The sequence below is a fragment of the Ovis aries genome, chromosome 3, assembly GCF_016772045.2.
Source record: "Ovis aries strain OAR_USU_Benz2616 breed Rambouillet chromosome 3, ARS-UI_Ramb_v3.0, whole genome shotgun sequence".
Taxonomy (NCBI): domain Eukaryota; kingdom Metazoa; phylum Chordata; class Mammalia; order Artiodactyla; family Bovidae; genus Ovis; species Ovis aries.
This window is the reverse complement of record NC_056056.1, coordinates 212,900,564-212,924,247: the sequence shown is the minus strand read 5'-3', so window position 1 is coordinate 212,924,247 and position 23,684 is coordinate 212,900,564. Positions and strand designations below refer to the sequence as shown.

At 50.5% G+C, this 23,684-nt stretch overlaps 1 protein-coding gene across 10 annotated transcripts in view; it reads right to left on the bottom strand.

The window, feature by feature from the left end:
• IQSEC3 (IQ motif and Sec7 domain ArfGEF 3) overlaps positions 1-23,684 on the bottom strand; it is an 88,426-nt gene that overhangs the window by 51,697 nt on the left and 13,045 nt on the right. For all 10 annotated transcript variants that reach the window (XM_042247660.2, XM_042247661.2, XM_027968015.3 and 7 more), the window contains exon 2: positions 7,661-7,744. In XM_042247660.2, coding sequence (XP_042103594.1) covers positions 7,661-7,744 — 84 coding nt within the window. The remainder of the gene's footprint in view (positions 1-7,660; positions 7,745-23,684) is intronic.

The window sequence follows — 23,684 nt, the reverse complement described above, 5'->3', positions numbered from 1 at the left end:
GAGTCCAGAGGGCAAGGCACTTTGGTCTCCTCCATCTCCCGTCTGCAGACAGTAAAAGCCTGCACCCTGCGTGTCCACCACCTTGACGTCCACAGACCCCTTTCTCTGTCTTCCCCCCACCCTTCTCTCGGTTCCAGACCGAAAAACATCATCCTTCACAAACAGCTGGCTTCCTTGTTTTTTAAAAATATATATACATTTACTTATTTGGCTGTGCTGGGTCTTAGTTGCGGCAAGTGGGATCTAGTCCCCTGACCAGGGATGGAACTTGGGCCCCCTGCTTTGGGAGCACAGAGTCTTAGCAGCTGGACCACCAGGGAAGTCCCTTGCTTTGCTTCTTAATCACCGCAAATGCAATCTCTAAAAATCTGTCTTACGGCCTCTCAAAGGCAGTAAATTCTTTAAGAACGCCTGATCGGATGCAATTCCTCTCACTACATAGATTAAGATCGTTTCCTCGTTTGGAGTCCGATGAAATGGATTTGAAACCCTTTTTGTTATCCATCAGAAACACTTACTGCTGGTGCATGGGGATGACCCAGAAAGATGTTATGGGGAGGGAGGTGGGAGGGGGGTTCATGTTTGGGAATGCATGTAAGAATTAAAGATTTTAAAATTTAAAAAATAAAGAACTAAAATTAAAAAAAAAACACTTACTGGAATGATAAGTCATTTTCATGGTCGTGTTATGGGTTAAAAGATAGATGAATAGGTAAAGATGACCTTTCAGAGGAGAAAACTAGCATGGGAAGTGGTGAAGTGAGAGAAATCTCTAGGCCTTCCCTTCCTGGAAGTGAAAAGAGAACCTCTATAATATGCAAAAAAGAAGTTTGCAGCAAATGGAGCAAAAATTTGTTTCTTCTTCTAAAACTGGACAAAGCTCTGCATGAATAAAAGCTGGTCCTCGTGGTAGCTTTCATTTTGTTGTTCTGAAAGTGTTATCTTAGTTATGTTTATTTCTTTTCTTTTCTTTTTGGCCATGCCATATAGCTTGTGGGATCTCAGTTCCTTGACCAGGGATTAAACCCTGGGCCATGGTGTGAAAGTTCAGAACCCTAACCACCAGCGAACTCCTGTGTTCATTTCTTTAAATAATAAAGCTTAAATCATGATTTGGGAGAATGGCATTGAAACATGTATACTATCATGTAAGAAACGAATCGCTAGTCTAGGTTTGATACAGGATACAGGATGCTTGGGGCTGGTGCACTGGGATGACCCAGAGAGATGATATGGGGAGGGTGGTGGGAGGGGGCTTCAGGGTTGGGAACTCATGTACGCCTGTGGTGGATTCATGTCAATGTATGGCAAAACCAATACAGTATTGTAAAGTAAAAATATAAAATTTAAAAAAAATTTAAAAAAAAAAGAAAAAAATAATAAAGCTTAGAGCTTTTATCCTCTAAAAGTATCCCTTGGACGTTTTCCTCTTCAGCCTGGTTGCACGAACCTCCTGCTCAAGGGTCAGGGGAAGCAGGAGGTAGGGAAGGGCCCTACCTTCTCACTCCCTGGACCATAGGCCAGGCACTCAGGTGGACAAAGTTTCAGGGGACCACACTTCACTTCCTGCACCAACGAATCCCTTCCTTCCTTTGTCTTCTGACGCCAGTGGTAGAAGCCACAACGGACGTGGTTCAAATCCCAACTGTGCCATCGACTGGTCCAGGGACCAGTCACTCATCATCTCTGAGCCTCGTGTATAAGTAACATGGAACAACAATATTTTCTAAGCTTTCCATGAGAATTAAATCATACCTGTATCTATTGCACACAGCAGACTCTCAGCACAGGACAGCTAGCATTCTCCTTCCCTCTCGTGAGTGGGGAACACAAAACAGAGTCACAGAGGGAGCAGGGGCTCTCTAACCAGCTCCAACATCCAGCAGCCTGTCTGGAGGTGGCCCAGCCTGGCCTGGCTCCCAGGGAAGCAGCCCCGGGGCTGAGCATCCGCCGTGACTACCCAGGTCACAGGAGAGACCATCTTAGAGGACAGCCAGGCCTGAGCAGGAAGCACACGGAAGATTGCTCCAGACACAAGTCCGTGTCCCACAGGGCAGAAGGCAGACACCAGCATAGGACAGAACTTTCCTGATGCCCACTGGAGTTAGGGGCACCGCCCCCACCCAGCGAACCACTCCCCCCCAGACGGCATCTGTTCCGTCTCTTGTGCCCCCGGATTCCGGCAGGGAAGACTCAGGGGCACGGAGCGCACAGAGGGGTAAAATGACAGGGGGTCTGGGGGTGGAAGACCACCGTCTCTGGCTCTGGGACCAAATTCTCTGCCCTCTCCATTGAGGCCACCCTCAGGGATGAAGTCAGCCAAGATGGGCTCTCTTGTGACAAGCTGGGAACCCTCAGAAGACAGGAGCTCACATAAGGATGAGCAGCCCCTCCCCACGCCCGCTGCTCTGCACCATGTGCAGTTTGCTGCACCCACAGTAGACAGTGGTCTTCGACCCCCAGGACTCCCACCCAGGCTCCGCTCCAGGATAGCACATTGCAGGGGGCAGTCTTCACAGCCCTGGCTCAGGGTGCCGGACCCCAACCCCTGCAAAGGCCTCTGGAATCGAATCTCTGGACTCTGAGGACATCAGACAATCTCCCCTTGGCCTTGCCGCTGCCCACTGCCACCCTGGCCTAAAGATATGGAGACCCTGGAGCTTGGGAGCTGGGTGGGCTGGGCGTGCATCCTTCCACCCCTACCCCTGCCCCACCCCCACCTGTGCAGTGACAGAAGCTGAAGCCTTTCTGTGCTTCTTTGGGGAAGAGCAAGCAATTCTGAAGTCCCAGAATGCGGAGGGGTTGGGGGCAGTGTTCCTGGCAGCCTGGGCTCCTGATGTGTGATGGGTGGAGCAGGCATAGGACTCGAGGCCCCTGAGCCCACCTGTTTGAAGCCTAAACTGTATCGACTGAGAATTCAATCACTCCGTAATCGCTGAGTAAACTCTGGCTGGTCCACTGATCAGGCCTCTGGCCACTGTGGCGGATGCTGATATGGGGCTCCCCCTGCAACACCACTGCTGGCCGGTGTCTCCTCCTCAGGGGTCCCCAGCAGGGCCCCCAGCCTGGCTGATTGGCAGGTGATGGGAGTGAGGGGTACAGGGAGGGACTGGCTGGGGGAGGGCAAGCTCTCTTGTGGTCACGGTGCCCTGAACAGAAAAGGTAGACTACAGAATCGTTTTTTCTTTCGTGGGGGGAGATATAAATTCCAGCCTAGAAAAATAAACCCTGGCAGGTTGCACGCTAATACATTAACAGCAGTTAATTCTATACAACCAGGTTCCATTTTTATTTTCTTCTTTATATTTCTGTTTTTTCCACATTTCCAACAACTAGCAAGTATAACTTATAATCAGAGAAAATAGATGTTATTCAGGGTCGAATGCAGTGGCTGGAAGGATCCCTCCCATACTCCTGAAGAAAACCCCGGTGGCAGTTCTGAGCAACGTGGCCGCCTGCGGGAGCTCAGCCTGGGCTGACCTGCCAGCCTCAGAACTGGTGGGCAGGGGTCCCTCTGCTGAGACCCGGAACTTCTCTCCACCCCAAGCTGTCATCTGCAGGTGGCCACAGGGAATGGAGACAAAATACCAGGGCTGCTTAGTGCCGGGGCCTGGCGCATTAGGTAACACTAAGTGCCTCTTCCATCCTGGCTGGCAAACCGAAGCCCAGAGTGCCCCGGCCCCTCCCCCAGGGCTGGGGGTGGTTCTGCTTCCTGCCCAGGGACCCCCTCCTGAGCGCCCCCACCTCCTGTCATCACTCTAACAGAAGTCAGTCTTCCTCCTCTGGGCGGGGTGGGGGGGGGGGACACTCCCTGCCACCCACAGAGACAAATGGGCTGCTATTTCTCTCTCTAGATGGCGGAGGCTGCTTGTTCCCCAGGTTACTGAGCACCCCAAAGGGAGGGGAGCCTGCGGGAAGAAGGGCAGGGCCCGCAATCACTGTCCCGTTCAGTCGCCCAGAATAAAGCCCTGTCATTACTGGCAGTGGGGGGACATGAGGAAGAGAGGCAGAGCCCAGCTCACACGCCACTCGCCGCCCTGGAGGCTGATCGCCCTGCTTTCCACCTGGGAAGCGTGGGATGCATGCTCGAGGCTGCATGAACCTAGGCATGGGGATGGGTGGTCCAGCCTCAGAGGCCTTGTGGCCCCCGTAACCACCCCAGGGCACCCCACCCACGGCCTCCCAATCTTCCCACTTCTGGGAGCATCACTCTCGGGCAGGCTCTGGGTTCCAAGAGAGAGGTTCCCTGACTCCAACCCCAAAGCTGCCCCTGGGGTAGCTGGACAAGGCTGAGCTCGCACCCCTGCACCCCCAGGACTGGGGCTTTGGGAGGGGGCAAGGGTCTCCCCTGGACCGAGGTTTACCTCAGGCTCCAGCAGCTCTTTTCTGTACATCTGATCAAAGGGGCTATGGGCCACTGTCTGTCCTACCACCACCCCCGTCCCCAGGATGCACCCATCAGCTCCAGAAAAGGACTCCTGCTCAGTCCTGCAGCTTGGGTAGGGATGGTTGGTGGGGGGATGGTTGGTGGTCGGGGGAACAGCACCTCACTCTGCTGACCCGGATCACTGCTGGCTTGGGCCACATTTGGAGGAGGGAGGTAAGGGGCTTCGTGGCCAGCCCTGCGCTCACATACCAGAGACCCCGACCCTGAGCTGTGACTGATGGTGTGAAGTCTTCACTGGGCCTCTTGTAAGGCCCATCCAGCTTCTCCCTGGAGACCCCAGAGGAGGCCCACCGGCCGAAGCCTTGCCGTTGTTCTGTCGAAGTCCAGTTGCTCAGTCAAGCCCAGTTCTTAGCAACCCCGTGGACTGCAACACAGCAGGCTTCCCTGTTCTCCACTACCCCCCCGAGTTTGCTCAAGTTCGTGTCCGTTAAGTTGGTGATATCTTGCCAGTATCTCATCCTCTGTCTCCCTCTTCTCTTTTTTCCCTCAGTCTTTCCCAGCATCAGGCTCTTTTCCAATGAGTCGGCTCTTCACATTAGGCAGCCAAAGTACTGGAACCTTGCTGAGCCGGTGAAAACCCAGGCTGAGCGTTGGGGGCAGCCTGGCCTGTCTTGGAGCCCAAACTGGGGTCACCTGAGGGTGGCTCAAGGGGCCTTGTGACCTGTATCCTCGCCTCAGCCCCGTCTCTGACCTCAGCACCTCCTTAGGGAAGCTCAGGGGTGGTGGTCGGCTACCCCCTCTGGAGGCTAAAGGGAAGGGAAGGGTCGGGAAGGTCCCGGGCAGAGCTGGGAACAGGCATGTTGGGTGTCTGATGGGAGGAAACTTATCTGGGCTGGACTTCCCCAGGAAGCCAAGAACAGACAGACAGACTGACGCACAACTACTGAACATCCGGGGGCTCCTCCCAGAGAAGCCGAGACACTGACATCAGACAGACTGATGGACAGACAAACAGGAACACACTCCAGGAAACTACAAACCAGACAGACAGGACAACTGGAACATCTGGGAGCAGGAAGTGACAGTGGTTGACAATCGGGACACACCTGGGGGCCCCTCCCCGGGCCCTGCGCAGAGTGGCAGGCAGGGAGGCAGCAGCGGGCAGAGCTTACAGACCCTGGGGGACTTAAAGAACCTCCCACCTCCCTCCCGGGGATTCTGAGATAAGAGATTTCCTACCATCTTGGAAAAGAAGCCTGTCCCCCTGCCCCCTCCTGCCCCCCCCAAACCCCGACCCAGTCTCCCACCCCCTCCCACCAGGAGTCAGGGCTGAGGGAAGGGGCGTGGAAGACCCAAGAAATGACTTCTATCCTTGAGCACCTCCCAGGCGCCAGCGTCATGGGGGCTCTGGGTCATCTACCCTCACTGGTGCCAGGGCTCGAGGGGCAATAAGAGATGCGGACTGGACTGAGAGGGACCGACAGGCAGGGCGGGCAGACCAGACAGCTCCTCTCTTCTCCTCCCCGCCAAGGAGGACCCCTCGGCCGTGTGTCTGAGCAGTAGCTGCTCATGGGGCAGGGCACAGCCCTGCCCGTCCTTCCTCCGGGTCACTAACTCTCTGCCCTCTTTCCTGTCCTCTCCCACTGTCTCATTCTCTCGTTTCTCATCTTCCTTCCAGTTTCCAGGAGGGTCATTCCCAATGTGGGGGCTCACGCCCCCCTGGACAGGGAGCCCCTGGGGATCCAGGGGGCCACTCTCTCCCGCGGTCCTGGGTGCAGAGCCCAGCCCCCAGTCCTCTGGGCATCAGCACAGCACCTCGTCCTCCCCTTGCTTCCATCCCCAGTGCGGTCGCCTCCGGGAAGAACCGTGCCTCCTACAGCCCTAGAGGTGAGCACCCCAAGGTGGGCCCCTGATTTAACCCAACCCAACTCCCCACCACTTCCATTCCTGCACCCCCTCCAGAGTCCTGCCTTTCCCAACCCCCCCAACTCCTTCAAAGGGAAAACAAGCAATAACACCTTTCAGGGAAGGTTTTCCATCGCCAAGGTCACCAGCTACCACCTCTGATGGCTACCCGTTATTTTCCTAGGAATAAAGGGGGGAAGGATCATGGGGTCACTGAGGCTTAAACCAGGAAGTGGCCCTTAGTGCAGGTCTAGGCCTGGGTGCTCACAGCCCAGAACCTTCTGCTGCCCTCCCACACAGACCTAAAGCCCATCTGGGCTCTGAGCAGCCCAGAGGCTCAGAGAGATGGTACATCATGTTGTTCTCTATGTAGAACAGCCCTTCTTCATACAGATGGGGCAACTGGGGCCCAGAGGAGTTAAGTCCGTCTTGCCCAGCTGCGGCTCAGGGGGCGAGGGCGGGCGCAACGGGCTCCCCCTCACCACCAGCTGCAGGGCCGGGGAAGTGGACTTGCCCAAGTCCACTGCAACAAGAGGAGACAGCAGATGGGGTCAACTCCACGCCAGAGTCTGAGTGTCCTGACCCCCAGGGAAGTAAAGGCTGAGCAAAGGAAACAGAAAGGTCCTGAACTGAGACAGAAATCTTGGGGGAAAGAGAAGAGGACAAAGTGTGAGCAGCACAGAGGGGGCGGCTCCAGGTGGAGACAGAGGGAGAGAGTATTGATGGGGAGAGGAGGAGAGATGGAGGGCTGGGGGGAGGACAGCGAGGGGAGGGTGCTGGAGAGCAGGGCAGGATGGGGGGAGAGAGGCGGGTCCTGAAGGACCCAGGACAGGCGAGGAGGAGAGCCTGGACAGGACCCTGACTTCTCAGTGCCTCCCCCCCCCCTTCCCAGGTGGTCGGCCAATCCAGCGGAGGTGGACAAGCCTAAAAATCAAAGCTATCTTGGCTCCTTCGTGGAAGGAGAAAAATTATCAAGAAAAATGCAAGTCTTGAGTAAGAAAGGCAGTATGGGTCCTCTTATTGGTTGGGCACCTTTGGGTGCCGGACAACCCACCGCTAAGACATGTAGATAGAATCAAGTTAATTTCCCCTGATGTTTAAACAGGTACACTTTTCATAGGCTGTTTAGTAGGGGCGAGTACAGATCTGGGATTTGAACAGTAGTGTTATAATGATCTAAACGTCAGCAATGGCTCATCTAGGGTCTGGAAGAAGGAAGGAGAGATGGAAACACGAGGAAGGAGGTAAAAACAAATAAACAAGAAGCGAGACTAGGGAGGAGGAAGCAGAGTGGGGCCCTGGTGTGTGCTCTGCTCGGGGTGGAGGACGGTGAGGGGGGAGGGGAGGACGCGCAGCGGCTCTTCCCACCTGTGGGGGCCCAGGTCGGAGCAGGCGGGCTTCTGCTCGGCGTCAGCGGCTGGGCAGCAGAACTGGTGCAGCACGGTCTCATTCCTGAGGGCAGAGCAGAGGGAGAAGGTCAGAGCCCTCGGCCGCAAGGCGCCTCCGCGCGGCATCCTGCCCCCCGGGGAACGCCGCGGTCCCAGACGCTGCCCGGAGAGGACGTGCGCCACTACGGACACCATCTCCTGCTCGCAGCCCTCCCACCTCTTCTACCTCGGCACCCCAGTCCCCGCAGCAGGCGCCTCCACGTGGATGTACCATCTCTTCAGCTCTGACGTTTGTCACGATCACAGTTAGTCCTCCACGGCCCTGCCGCCCACTAAGGTCTGGCTAGCAAGGCAGAACTAGCTCTATTCATCCAAGATGCACAGAATTGCATGCAGTGAACATTTCTGGCTAATCATATGCAAAGATGCAAAGTGCTCATAGAGGCTCAGATGGTAAAGAATCTACCTGCAATGTGGGAGGCCCAGGTTTGATTCCTGGGTCAGGAAGATCCCCTGGAGGAGGAAATGGAAACCCACTCCAGTGTCCTTGCCTGGAGAATCCCACGGCCACAGGAGCCTGGTAGGCTACAGTCCACGGGGTCGCACAGAGGCGGACACGACTGAGCAACTGAGCACGCAGAGGCTGTCTTGATTTACTGAGGCTGTTTTGTGTGTGTGTCTCAGCACAGAGGGAATTCAGAAAAATTAAAAAAGGAGGCAGCGTGTGGCCTGAAAGAAGAGGGGAAGCTGGGATTCATCCGGAAGAAGACCCCATTTCTTATTTCAAAAGAGCTGGGAAGTGGAGAAGAGAGTGGCAGTACTGCCAGGGGAAAGTCAGAGACCAGAGAGGCCAGCTGGCCGGAGGGAGAGGAAGCACCAAACGCCAAGAGCTAATGAGGCCGTCGCCCGGCCAGGCCCCGAACCAGGAGAGGCTGCCCAGCCACGACCTCCCACATCTGTATTCAGACTCAGGACTCCATGGCTCGGCCATAAACACAGCTGAGTCACTGAGGGGACTGATGAGACGTGTGGTCCTGCAGCGGGTGAAGCGGCAGCGGGTGAAGCGGCAGCGGACGGACAGACGAGGGGACACCCAGCAGGAGAACTGAGAAAGAAAAGCCAACAACTTTGAGAAATAAGAGCGAGTTATAGGGACTTCCTGGTGGTCCAGTGATTGAGTATCCGCCTGCCAGTGCAGGGAACACGGGTTCAATCCCTAGTCCGGGAAGATTCCTCATGCCGTGGAGCAACTAAGCCCTGAACCACAACTACTGGGACTGTGTTCTAGAGCCTGCAAACCATCATTACTGAGCTCACGTGCCACAACTACAGAAGCCCAAGCGCCCTGGAGACCATGCCCGATGCTCCGCACCAAGAGAAGCCACCACAAAGAGATGCCCGCGAACCGCAACTGGAGGGCAGCCCCTGCTCACTGCAACTAGAGAAAAGCCCGCAGAGCAACGGAGACCCAGTGAAGCCACAAATAAATAAGTAAATAGACGAGTTATAGGACTTCCACTGTGTGTTTTCTAGACTTAAAGCTGCTCAAATTAAGAGAATTTGGTGTTGGCATAAGGACAGACATACAGATTGGTTGTACCAAACGCAGAGGCTAGAAATAGATTCAAACTTCAACTGATTCTTGGTACATTGATTTGTAGTAAAAGTACCAAGATAATTCAGTAAGGGATAATAACTTTTCTAACAGATGGTGCTGAAACAGTTGAACATCAATATGCAGGAAAATGGACTTCAATCCATATCTTACACCATAGATACATGAATTAATACTAACTGGATCACAGACCTAAAGTAACAGATGTAATAATTTTATAAACAGACCTAGTGATTTTATTTTTCCAGTAGTCATGTATGGATGAGAGAGTTGGACCATAAAGAAAGCTGAGCACCGAAGAATTGATGCTTTTGAACTGTGGTGTTGGAGAAGACTCTTGAGAGTCCCTTGGACTGCAAGGAGATCCAACCAGTCTATCCTACAGGAGATTATTGGAAGGACTGATGCTGAAACTCCAATACTTTGGCCACCTGATGCAAAGAACTGACTCATTGGAAAGTACCCTGATGCTGGGAAAGATTGAAGGCAAGAGGAGAAGGGGACGACAGAGGATGAGATGGTTGGATGGCATCACCGACTCGATGGACATGAGTTTGAGTAAACTCCTGGAGTTGGTGATGGACAGGGAGGCCTGGCGTGCTGCAGTCCTTGGGGTCATGAAGAGTGGGACACGACTGAGTGACTGAATTGAACTGAACTGAATGATTTTATAAATAAAATTATAAAACTTTTCAAAGAAAACATAGGAAAAAAATCTGATTTAGAGGACACAGAGATCTCCTATGTAGGGTACAAAAAGCACAAACCATGGAGGAAATAAGTTGATAAATTAGACTTCATTGAAATAAAAAGTTTTCTGTTTTGAAAGACACTGTTAAGAAAAGTGAATTCTTATAACTCAGTAATTAGGGGCTTCCCCGGTGGTTCAGTGGTAAAGAATCTGCCTGTCAATGCAAGAGACAAGGGGTTGGTTCCTAGTCCGAGAAGATTCCGTACGCCTCGGGGCAGCTAAGCCCATGCACCTCAGCAACTGAGCCTGTGCTCTGGGGCCCAGAAACCGCAGCGTGAGAAACCCACTCACTGCAACTGGAAAGTAGCCCTGCTCATCACAACTGAAGACAAGAAATGAAGACCCAGCGTAGCCAGAAATACATAAATTGATTAATTAAAAAAATAAGACAAACAACTTTATAGAAAACTGTACTAAAGATTTGAATAGATACTTCTGCAAAGAAAATATACTGACACCGCTAGTCATTGCTGCTGCTGCTGCTGCTGCTAAGTCGCTTCAGTCATGTCCAATTCTGTGCGACCCCATAGACGGCAGCCACCAGGCTCCCCCGTCCCTGGGACTCTCCAGGCAAGAACACTGGGATGGGTTGCCATTTCCTTCTCCAATGTATGGAAAAGTGAAAGTGAAGTCGCTTAGTCGTGTCCAACTCTTCACGACCCCATGGACTGCAGCCCACCAGGCTCCTCCGCCCATGGGATTTTCCAGGCAAGAGTACTGGAGTGGGGTGCCATTGCCTTCTCCTCACTAGTCATTAGGGAGATGCAAAAGAAAATAAAAATGAGACACTACTGCACGCCCACGAGAAAGACTAAGTTCAAAAGTCTGACAACACCAAGTGTTGAGGAGAGTGTGGAGCACCTGGGACTCACACTCCTGGTGGAGATGTAAAACGGCACAACTCTTGGGAAAGGACTCTGGCCGTTTCTCATAAAGTTAAAACACACACCATTTGCTCTTGTAACTGCATGCCTGGGGCTTCCCTGGTGACTCAGACAGTAAAGGACGTTCCTGCAATTGCAGGAGACACCGGTTTGATCCTTGGGTCAGGAATATCCCCTAGAGAAGGGAATGGGTACCCACTCCAGTATTCTTGTCTGGAAAACTCCATGGACAGAGGAGCCTGGTGGGTTACAGAGTGAAGAGCCGCAAAGGGGTCGGACACAACTGAATGACTAACACTAACTGCATGCTTAGGTATTCACCCCAGATAAACAACAACACATATTGACATGAAACTGTTCACAGCTGCAAATATTCCCAGAAGCAAGAAGCTGTCGACTCTACACAGACACTGCCAGTTGACCTCGGACCAGGTTGCCAAGAAGGCACAACAGGGAAAAGATCATCTCTTCAACAAAGGGTATCAGGAAAGTTTAACACTCTCATGCGGAATAATTAATTTGGACCCATACCTTACACTGTACACAAAATCAGCTCAAAATGGATGAGAGACTTAAGCATAAGACCTAGGGGGAAAGCTTTATGACATTGGTCTTGGCAATGACTTCATGGATATGACACCAAAACCACAGGCAACAAAAATAAAAATAGGCAAGTGGGACTACATTAAACCAAAAACACTCCCGCACTGAAAAAAAAAAAAATCAACAGAGTGAAAAGGCAGCCTACAGAACAGGAGAAAATAGTTGCAAACCATATGTCTGATAAGCAGTTAATTTCCAAAATACAGAAAGAACTCCTACAACTCAATAGCAACAAAACCTAGTAACTCAATTAAAAGTGGGCTAAAAACTTGAACAAACATTTTTCCAGAGAAGACATGTAAATGGCCCACAGGTATATCAAAAGATACTTGAGGTAACTATCAGGAAAATGCAGATCAAAACCACAAGGGGCTGTTGCCTCACACATGGTAGGATATTTATTCTTAAAAAAAAAAAACAAAACGACGAAGACTACAAACATTGGGGAAAATGTGGAGAAATTAAAATCCTTATACACAGTTGGTAGGAATGAAAAAAATGGTGCTATGAAAAACAGTATGGAGGTTTCTCAAAATATTAAAAATAGAATTACCACATGATCCAGAAATCTCCCTTCTGGGTATTTATCCAAAAGAATTGAAATCAGGATCTCGAAGAGATATTAGCCCTCCAATATTCAGCGCAGCCCTGGAGGAGGAAATGGCAACCCACTCCAGTATTCTTGCCTGGAGATTTCCATGGACAGAGGGGCCTGGTGGGCTGCAGTCCATGGGGTCGCAGAGAGTCAGACAGGACGGAGCACAGCACAGCACGTCATTCAGTGCAGCACTAGTCACAAAAGCCAAGATTCACAAACAGCCCAAAAGATGGACGAACAAATAGAGACAATGCCTTCTATACGAGTGGAATCTATTCAGCCTTTAAAAAGAAGAAAATTCTGGGAATTCCCTGGCGATCCATTGGTTAGGACTCCACACTCTCACTGCCGAGGATTCAGGTTCAATCTTTGGTTGGGAAACTAAGAGCCCACAAATGTGCTGTGGGTGAAAGAAAAATAAATAAATAAAAATGGGAACAAAAAAAAAGAAGGAAACACTGCCGTATCTGACAATGTGGATGAACGTTAAAGATATGCTAAGCAAAATAAGCCAGTCGCAGAAAGACAAATACTGCATGATCCCATTTGTATGAATGAGGATCTTAAAATAGTCAAACTCACAGAATCAGAGACTAAAATAGTGGTTGCCAGGGATGGGGGAGGGGAGGGGACAAAAGGGAAATTGCTGATCAACAGACATAAAGTTTTACTCATGCAAGATGAATTTTTCCTAGAGGACTGCTGTGCAGCATTTCACCAGTAGCTGCAATGTACAGCCAGGAATCTGTTAAGCAAGTGGATCTTGCATTGTGTGTTTGTACTACAATCAAATAAAATATGTAAAAAGGTTAAATATCTACATAAGTGTTTGGGTTCAAATATTCATTTTTCGAGTTGTGTGACTAACAGGAGGGTTTCCAGGGACTTCCCTGGCACTCTGGTGGTTAAGACTTGGAGATCTCTATTTAGGGGGCTCAGGTTTGATCCCTGGTTGGGGAACTAACATCCCAAATGCCGTGCAACCAAATAAAATAAAAAAGTGATTTCTGCTTTGTGAGCCCCTGTGCCCTGCTCAGAAGAGTAGGAGTAGGATGGAGTTGGCTCAGAGTTAATCCAAGGAGAGTAAACACATGTGCACACCAAGCCTTAGTAAGTTGAGTAAATGATGTACCCTGCACACATATGGACCATGTGTTCTAAATGTATGTAGAGGCAGTATTTTTAGAAAAAAGGGAGAGAGACTCATGTTAAAGAAAAGAAAACCCTGCAACCCTAAACGTCCATGAATTGGTAAATGGATAAGCAGATTGTAGCATATCTATACAAAGGAATACTATTCAGCAGTAAAAAGGAATCAGCTTACTCATATAGGCAACAAGTGGATGAATTTCAAAAAAGCCTTACAGTAAGTGAAGGACAGCACACACAAAAGTCCACACACTGCATGATTCCATGCGAATGAGGTTCTAGAAAAGGCAAATCCATCGTGACAGGAAGCAGACCAGTTTCAGTGACACGAAAGCGGGGAGATTCAAGCTGAAGGGAACAAGAGGTCATGGGGTGGTGGAGCTATTCCATCACTTGAGAAGTAGCTACATAGCAGTAGACATTTGTCAAAAATCACAACCTACACGTTTAAATATGGGAGGATTTTATTTTATGTAACTGTATCTTAATATGGCTGATTTTTTTAAGACCAAAATATTTTCTTCCCCTTCTCAGTTCCCGATACTTCATCAAGGGTCTTGAGAATAATTTCTAAGTTCACTCCTCCCATTGCCCCTGGGTCACCTAATTATTAACCATCCCCATGCCCTCACGCAGCAGGAAAAAACACCAACTTTATCATTCTCTTCAACTGTTAGATTGGATTTTCAGAGACCAGATGGCTTGCAACTGAGCCAAAGGAGGCCAGGGGGCCAGAAAGCAGGACAATGAGAAAGTTGGGGGTGGGGTGATTGAGCTGGGAAAACGCTGCCCGGGCCCTGCAGTGGGGTTGGGGGGATGTTCCAAGAAGCGCAGCAGCAACAGCAAGGGAGCTGGTGATGGAGACCCAGGCCCCTTTCCACACGCTGGCCCTGGGCCAGCACTGTAAACCAGGCTCACCTTGTAAACCTGTCAGAGCACTGTAAACCAGGCTCTTATCCCTGCCCTGCGCATCTCACTGACTTGTGGGGATTCAGTAAGACTTAAATGCAAAACTGCACTGGAAGAAACCTAATAAACCCAGCATAGACGCACAAATATGACTGTGTTGTGCTAAGACGCTCAATCCTGTCAACCCTTTGGGACCCCATGGACTGTAGCTCACCAGGCTCCTCTGTCCATGGGGTTCTCCAGGCAAGAACTCTGGAATGGGTTGCTGTGCCCTCCTCCAGGGGATATTCCTGACCTAAGGATTGAACCAGTGTCTCTTACGTCTCCTGCTTGGCAGGCAGGTTCTTTACCACTCGCGCCGCCTTGGAAGTCTATTACTGCTATTGGTCTGGGAAACTGAGGGACTCAGTGGCCCCAGGTCGTGGCCAACAGAGACTGCCAGGTGCCTTCCCTACTTCCTCCTCCCAGCCCCCGCCCCTCCTGCAGGCCAAGGGCAAGAAGGAAAGGGTGGACTTCCTTTGCTCCTCAGTGCAGTCTGCCAACTGTACCTCCTCCTCAGAGAGCTTTGGAAAGGTCTTAATAACAAGGCAAGTGATGACAGATGTCTCAGCAGCCAGGGGCAGAAAGCTACAGAAATGTCACCCTGGTCTAGGAGGCCTGCAGCTGTGTGTTCCACCCCAAGTCAGACCAGGGCTGCATGATCAGGTGGGCCTCCCTCTCTCCAGCCTTTGTTTCCCTCTCACTCTCTGCCCAGTCTCCTTTGGAGGAGCTTTAAAGGTCATCTAGTCCAGCGGTCCCCAACCTTTGTGGCACCAGGGACCAGCTTCGTGGAAGACAATTTTTCCATGGACTAGGGTGGGGGGATGGTTTGGGGATGATTCAAGTGCATTACATTTATTGTGCACTTTTCTGTTCTTATTACATCAGCTCCATTCAGATCATCAGGCATTAGATCCTGGAGGCTGAGGCCCCTCGATACCTCGTGCCCCCCTGCTGCCAAGGAATAGGGGTTACAGAGCCTGGGGGAAGAGCTACCTGTGTCTCCCTCTCAGAGAGGATTCCCCTGAAAACAGGCTGCTGGCTTAGATGCTCATATGAAGAAGTCTGGTCCTGCAGAAACCCTGTGTTTCTCTCCTGGGTTCTGAGGAGACTCAGGGCCCCATCAGGCACCCCTAGGGCCACCCTGGAGTCAGGAGGCAAGTGGAGAGGCTGGGCATGGAATTTACACTTCAACCGGAGCTCTGATCTGGTCTAATTCCATGTTAGGATGCCATCAGATCTGATGTGGAGGGTAGGGGGAAAAGTTTCCTTGTTTTAAAAAACAACTGGGAAAGTACTCTTCTAACTGGACGCTCTCTTCCTGAGGTGATTAAGCCTGTTCCAATCTCCAATCTTTCCAGTCTCCTTGGTGTTGGAGAGGAGCTTCAGTGGCTCGCCCCCACCCTCCTGGTCTCACTGCCTGGAGGAAGCCTCCTTGCTTGCTTCTGCCTCACTCCTCGGTACCCGGCTTGTCTTGGTCTCCTCATCTGCAAATGAGGTTAATGACAGAACTTCTCTATAGCATTGTTCTGAGGGTGAGACGAGTTAAAACAAACGCACTTACAATAGAAATTGGGGCACAATAGATGCTTGCCTGGTGGCTCAGATGGTAAAGACTCTGCCTGCAATGCAGGAAACCTGAGTTCGATCCCTGGGTTAAGAAGATCCCTTGAGAAGGGAATGGCAACCCACTCCAGTATTCTTGCCTGGAGAATCCTATGGACAGAGGAGCCTGGTGGGCTACAGTCCATGGGGTCACAAAGAATCGGACACAGCTGAGCAACTAACACTTTTATATTCAGCTGATTAATAACTGTCAGCCATTATTAAAGCCCCTGCTTCTGCCATCCTTCCATCTCAGGGAGGGTGATCCCTTCTCTTTAAGACCCCTCATAAGGCTTTCTCCTCCTCGATGGTCTTCAACACTGTCCCATTTCACAGGCTACACCCTCCCCTCTGCTCTACAGCCCCCCAGAAAGAGCCGGCTGCTACAGGTGCTTCCTCTCACCTTGATCTCCTGGAACTCACTGGAATGTAGCTCCTCCCCGGGGCCCTAACAGAGCTTCCCCTAGGGAGCCCCCAGCAAGATTCATTGACTTGACTCTTCCACAGATTCATTGGCCAAACCCTCCTTCTTGAAACACCCTGGCCCTGGCTTCCTGAGAAGTGGTCTGCTGGGTTGTTTCCATGGTGATGGGAGGAACCCATCCCCGTCAGGGGAGAAGTCCATGGAAAAGGAGGGAGCCAACGTCCAACACCACCAACTGGCCTGGCCAGCGCTTGTGACCATCCTGAAAGTGAGCCTTTGGGGTCAGGCTTCATTCTTGAATGAGCTGCTCTATTTCCCAAACAGCAAACACCACATCTTGTGGCTCCATACACCCATCCCTTGCTGGCCACCCACTAGCTGCTTGATGTTTGCTGGCCGGGGGGTCCGCCTAGGTCTAGTGCATTCTCGTGTTTTCTTTTCAATTATGCAACACGGTGCTATCAGTTCTGTTTTATACTCACTCCTCAGACTATTCATCTCACAGGTGAGGTTTGTACACCCCGTTACTAGCTTCTCCCTATTTCCTCCACCACACACCCAGCCCCTGGCAACCAGTTTTCTCCATTCTGTTTCTATGAATTTGACATTTTTTTTTTCTTTTTAAGATTCCACATGTAAGTAATATCATGCAGTATTTGTTTTTCTCTGTCTGGCTTTAGGATCACACCCTCAAGGTCTATCCATGGTGTCACAAAGGCAAGATTTCCTTCTCTCATGGCTGGAAGATAATATTCCATTATATATGTGTGTGTGTGTATATATATATACACACACACACACACATATATATATATACACATATGTGGATCCATCTTCTTTACCCATTCGTCCATTGATGGACATGTAGGTTGTTCCCATCTCTAGGCTATTGTAAATAATGCTGCAATAAATGGGAGTGTAGCTATCTCTTCTAGATCCTGTTTTAATTTCCTTCGGATCAATATCCGGAAGTGGAATTACTGAATCATATGGTAGCTGTATTTTTTATTTTTTTGAAGAACCATACTGTCTTCCATAGCGGCTGCATGAATTTACATTCCCACAACAGTGCACGAGGGCTCCCTTTTCTCCACACCCTCTCCAACATTTGTTATTTCTTGTCCTTTTGATTACAACCAGCTTAATAACAGGGGTGATATGGTGTCTCATGGCGGTTTTTTTGTTTTTTATTTTTATTTTGCGCTGCACTGGGTCTTTGTTGCTTCACACAGGCTCTCTCCAGTTGTCTCAAACGAGGGCTACTCTATAGTTGCAGTACGTGGGCTTCTTAGTGTGGTGTCCGCTCCTGTTGCAGAGCTTGGGCTCTGGGAGAGAGTTTCAGCAGTTGTTATTTCCCAGGTCCTAGAGCACAGGCTCAGTAGCTGTGGTGCATGGGCCTAGCTTTTCCTTGGCTTTTCCTCCCACCTAGATCCCTTGGTGGGATCTTCCCGGACCAGGAATTCAACCCGTGTCTCCTGCTTTGGCAGGCGGATTCTTTACCACTGAGCCACCCGGGGAGTCCCCTTTACCACTGAGCCACCCGGGGAGTCCCCTTTACCACTGAGCCACCCGGGGAGTCCCCTTTACCACTGAGCCACCCGGGGAGTCCCCTTTACCACTGAGCCACCCGGGGAGTCCCCTTTACCACTGAGCCACCCGGGGAGTCCCCTTTACCACTGAGCCACCTGGGGAGTCCCCTCTGCCCATTTTTTAACTGGTTTGTTTTTTGCTACTTAGTTGTCTGAGTTCTTTATACATTTTGAATATTCACCGCTTATCACAGCATGATTTGGAAATATTTCCTCCCGTTCGGTATGCTGCCTTTTTGTTTTGTTGATGGTTTCCGTGCTGTGAGAAAGCTTTTCAGTCTGATGCCATCACACTTGCTTCTTTCTGCTTTTGTTGCCAGTGTGGCGCTTGTCACATTCGGTACCAGCACCTTGCTGGGCACCCAGGTTGCTGTCTCTTCGCTTCACTCCAGCCCCTCGCAGCTTCTACAGCATCTTCTCACACACCTTTTCATCTTTGGGTTAGATCTAGTTATTCCCGCTGGCAGGTAAGGAACAGAGAGGTGACCTGGTTTTCCCGAGGTTGTACAGCTGCTAACGGGTGGAACCAGCACTGGGCTGAGTTCCTCTCATCCTAGGCGAGCGCCCCATGGAGGAGCCAGGGAGCCACAGATGCCCTAGGGAGGAATTCCATCGGGACCCCTGCTCCGACTGCAGGAGGCAGCTTAGTTCCTGGAGACCCTACGAGCTGCAGATTTGGGAGGAGCTTCGTTTAGTCCTTGCCTCCCGCCCCGGTGACGCTATGGACACCCCAAACCTACGCACACGCAATCCTGCACGTGTCATGGATGCACATGCACTTGGCTGTGTAGACACACATATGCACACACATATTTTCACGTGCAACCCTGCATGTGCAGATGGGCACACAAGGGCCTGAGACCAAGGATGTTTCATCCCTTACATGAACCCTGCTGACCACGTGGCCATGGAAGGCTACAATGTCCCATGCAGGCTAAATCACTTCAGTTGTGTCTGACTCTTCTGCGACCCACAGTAGCTCGCCAGGCTCCTCTGTCCAGGGGATTTTCCAGGCAAGAATACTGGAGTGGGTTGCCATTTCCTTCTCCAGGGGATCTTCCCGACCCAGGGATTGAACCCAGGTCTCCCACATTGCAGGCAGACGCGTTAACCTCTGAGCCTCCAGGGACAATGAGTGTGTATAAACATGAGTTACTTTTCTTGCTGAACACCTGTCTTCTCCTCTCAAATGTGAGTTCCCTGGTGGCTGAGTCTTTGTCTGGCTTGTTCACTGTGAGTCCCCTGCACCTACAGCAGGGCCAGACATGCAGTAGATGTTCAATACCTACTTGTTAAATGGATGGACAGCTAGAACTCTGCTCTGGAGGAGCCCAAATAAAACTTCCATCCCTAAGCAACAATAATATGCTCAGTTCCCCTCTCTCCACACTCCCTCTCCTGCATAGCTCAGCTCATTAGTTCAATATATTTTAATTTTTTCCCAGCCCCCAGCTAGCTGATTCAGCTGATTTTATTCTAACGGCTCTCTCTCTTTTTTTTTAATTTGGCTGCGTTGGGTCTTAGTTGCAGCATGCAGTATCTTCATTGCCTTTTGTGGGATCGAACCTGCATCCTCTGAATTACAAGGCAGATTCCTAACCACGGGACCACTAAGAAGTCCCTCTAATAGTTCTTGGGAAGGGAGCTGCATGAGAATCCTGAAAACTTCCTTTAAAGTAGACTTGGCCGAAATGTGGGAGCAACCTAGATGCCCATCCACGGACAAAGGGATAAACAAAGTGTGGTCTGTCCGTGCCATGGAATAATATTCTACCAAGAAAAAGAACCAAGTGTTGATACAAGCTACAGTGTGTGTGTATGAACCTTGAAGACATTATGAAGATGTCAGGCACACAGGACCACTTCTTCCACGACTCTGTTCCCATGGCACATCCAGCCCGGGGATCTCTCTCGAGTCAGAGAAGAGATGAGTGTTTGCTTGAGGTTGAGAAGGGTTGGAAGATTAGACTACTGACAAGAGGTACAGGATTTCTTTTCTGAGGTGATGAAAATGCACTAAAATTATGGTGATGCTAAAAAACCATGGATTGCATACTTTACTTTTTCTTAATATTTATTTATTTGGCTGTTCTGAGTCTTAGCTGGGGCTCGTGGGATCCTCGGTCCTTGCCATGGCATGAGGGATCTTGGGATACAAACTACTCCAAGAAATATAACTAGAAAAAATGAAAATGTTAGGTCAAAAAGATACGTGAACCTCAGTGTTTATAGCAACACTATGTACAGTTGCCGAGATATGGAAGCAAACTTAAGTGTAAATCAACAGATGAATGAATAAAGAGGTTATATATATACACACACATGGGACTAGGGACTGCACCCATGTCCCCTGCACTGGGAACTCTGAGTCTTAGCCACTGGACTACCAAGGAAGTCCCAGGAATTGTATTCTTTAAATGGGTGAATTGGATGGGATATGAATCGTATCTCTCAATAAAGCTGCTTTTTAAAAAACTAAATAAACAAATAAAAGTACATGCAGGTACTCCCCTTCCCCCACAACATCCCCCTCAACGACGGTCTCCAGAGTGAAGGCCACGTGCATGCCCATTCCTGGTTCCTGCAATCGTCTGCAGGAAGGCTTCAGAGCACAGAGGCTGAGAGCACTGACTTCAGAGTCACATCCCCCCTGGGTTGGCCTCATGGTTGCTTGAGCGAGGAGGGGTTCCTGACCCTGTTGTGCCTCACCCCCCACCAACTATAGAAGTTACTGAGACATATATTGAGATAAAGTTAGGTTGTAAGGCACTTAAGAGAATGCCCAGGCCACAGTGAGTGCAGGATAAAATATTAGCCTTTATTAAATTTTTATTACTTTCCTCCAGGCAATGAGGCCGTGTCCTCAATCTCCTGCAGTGCTCACTAAAGGGCCGCTCCTGTGGATGGCTGTCCCTGCAGCTGGCTGAGACAAGCACGCCCCCACCACTCCCACCTTCAAGAACAACTTTCTGTCCTGAACCCTCATCCCCTGCAGGTATCACCCCATTTCTTTATTCTTCCTTCTAGAAAAATTCATCAAAGAGTTTTCTATACTCACTTTCTATAGATCCTTGCATTCTGTCATCTTCTAAACTTCCTTTTAGGGTAATTTCAAACATGAACTTTGCCAGTCTGCTATCCCCGACATTTGTGCTGTGTGCTTAGTTGTTCAGCCGTGTCCAACCCTTTTCAATTCCATGGAACATAGCCCACCAGGCTCCCTGCCCACGGGATTTCCCAGGCAAGAATACTGGAGAGGGTTGCCATTTCCTACTCCAGGGAATCTTCCCAACCCAGGGATTGAACCCGCATCTCTTGAGTCTCCTGCATTGGCAGGCAGGTTCTTTACCACTGTGTCACCTAGGAAGCCCTAATATTGTGTTCAAATGTCCCTGATTGCCTTAAAAATGCTGTTTTACGACTTCCCTGGCAGTCCAGTGGTTAAAACTCCCTGCTTCCAATGCAAGGGGTGTGGGTTTGATCCCTGGTCAGGGAAGCTCCCAAGTGCCTCGTGGGACAGCTAAAAACATTTAAAAAAAAAAAAAGTCTTTTTACAGTTGCTTCATCAGGGCTTTCCTTGTGGCTCAGCTGATAAAGAATCCGCCTACAACACGAGAGACCTGGGTTGGGAAGATCCCCTGGAGAAGGGAAAGGCTACCCGCCCCAGGATTCTGGCCTGGAGAATTCCATGGACTGTATAGTCCATGGGGTCGCAAAGAGTCGGACACGACTGAGCAACTTTCACTTTCACTTTACTTTCATCTGAATCAGGACCTAGGTAAGGCCCAGACTTCACACCGGGTCAGTATGTCTCTTTTCCCTTCTCCACACCCATCAAGCTTCTGCCCTACCCCTTGCTCTACCCAAGTTGGGCTTTTTGGGGTCACCAGTGACCTGCACGCTGCTCAGTGGGCTGCCTTCCCTGCTCACCCTGTCACGGGGGTGGCTCTGCTCCCATCCTCCACACTGAGACCCCTCTCTGCTGGGGCACCACGTGGGTCTCCAGCTCTTCTGTCCCTCTTCAGCTGCTCCTTCTCCACTCCCCTCCCCACCTCTTGATACCAGTGTGCTCCAAGGCTCCATACTGGCCCTCTTTGGTTTTCTTTTCTTATTCCTTGCCGGTGTCACCCTCCCCAGATTTTATCTCTAGCCCATCCAAAGGCCATCTCCACCTGAATGTCTAACAAGCATCTCCAACTTAGCGTGGCTAAAACTCAACCCCTACAGACATCCTCATCTCATCCTTGCAGTAACTTTGGCCCTAATACTTGGACTCATCCTCACCTCCTCTTTCTCTCATACCCACGTTAATCCCTCAGGGAGCCCTGTGGGTTTGCCTGCTTATCGCCACTTACTGCCACAACCCCTGGTCCAAGCGACTTCCATCTCTTAACTGGACCTTGCGACAACATCCCACCTTCTTTCCCTGCCACCAGCTGTCTTCCTCCTCAGTCTATCTTCAACCCAGGCTCAACCCAGCAGCTGAGGTCCCTTTGAAGCATTCTCTGCTCAAAACCATTCACCAGCTCCCAGTTTTTCTCAAAGTAAAAGCCAGACTCTTCACAACAGGTTCCAAAGCTCCATCAGTGTTTCTCATCAAGCAACGCTGGCATTGTGGGCAGGGAAACTCTTCCTGGTGGGGATGGTCCTGAGCAGTAGAGGATGTTAGCCATAGCCCTTGCTCATTAAATGCCGGCAAAGGATCCCTTCCCACCCTTTCCAGCCACTGTGACAACTAAAATGTCCCCATGCACTTCCAAACACTGCCTGGTGGGTCTGGAAATCCCAGGCGAGACTCTCTTACAAGGTTTGCTGCAGCCTTGCACGGCCCCCCAGCCCCGCAACTGCCGCCCCTCCAAGGTCGCTGACTCCCCTCAGACCACTCTCCTTGTGCTCCATCAGCTCCCCGCCTCCCTCGCTCCCTTGCTGCTGCGGACCCTGCCAGGAGCCCTCCTCCCCCAGACCACACAGAACCCTTTCTCCAGGGCACACTCAGGCACCATCTTAGCTCCCAGCCTTCCCAGGGCACCCCTTCTGAAATTGCAAACCTCTTTATTTCCAGGCCTCCTTGCTCTCTTTCTCCCCAGAGCACTTATCCCATTAAACATATGTTTTAATTCTTAACCTTGTTTATTTATTTATTTTTTGCCTCTAAGCTTCATGAAGTGATGTGGGGTATTTTGCTTGCTGCTAGATCCGAGTACCTGGCACACAGCAGACAATCGATAAATATTTGTTAAGTGAAAGAACGAATGCAGATGCCATAGATGTTTACTTACAGAGAGAAGAAAATAAGCACTTTTAAGCCACAGGAATAAAGAATTAATTTCACCCTCAGCAAGGACTGGAGTGTGTTCAGCCTGGAGTGGCAAGTAGGGGAAGAGATGATAAAAAGCTCAGTTTATTTCTCAGATCAGTTCAGGAAGACTTCCTGGAGAAGGTGGGCTGCAGAACTCACTCTCAGCTCATTTTGAACCAGGTTATAACATCCTGGCAGCTTCTCCAATACTGATGAGGGCAGACAACACAGTGAGCCCAGCTGGAAGAGCAGTGGAGTGTTTTCAGGTAGGGCAGCCCACTTCCTGAATCTATTTCTATCACAGTTTACCAGTGTCTGTAGAAAGCTCCACCAGCAGGTTCCCCCGCTGGAAGGCCAAGTTCAAACAGAGCCCCTGGATAATGCCTGCCTACCTGCACACGACCCATCCCCCCCCTCAGAAAAGCCCACCCAAATGATTACACAGAGGCAGGCTGCCCAGAGCTTGCCTTCCGCGCACTCAGTGAACGAAAAGAAAGGACCTAGATTCACACTTACACAATGGAATACTTTATTGCTAT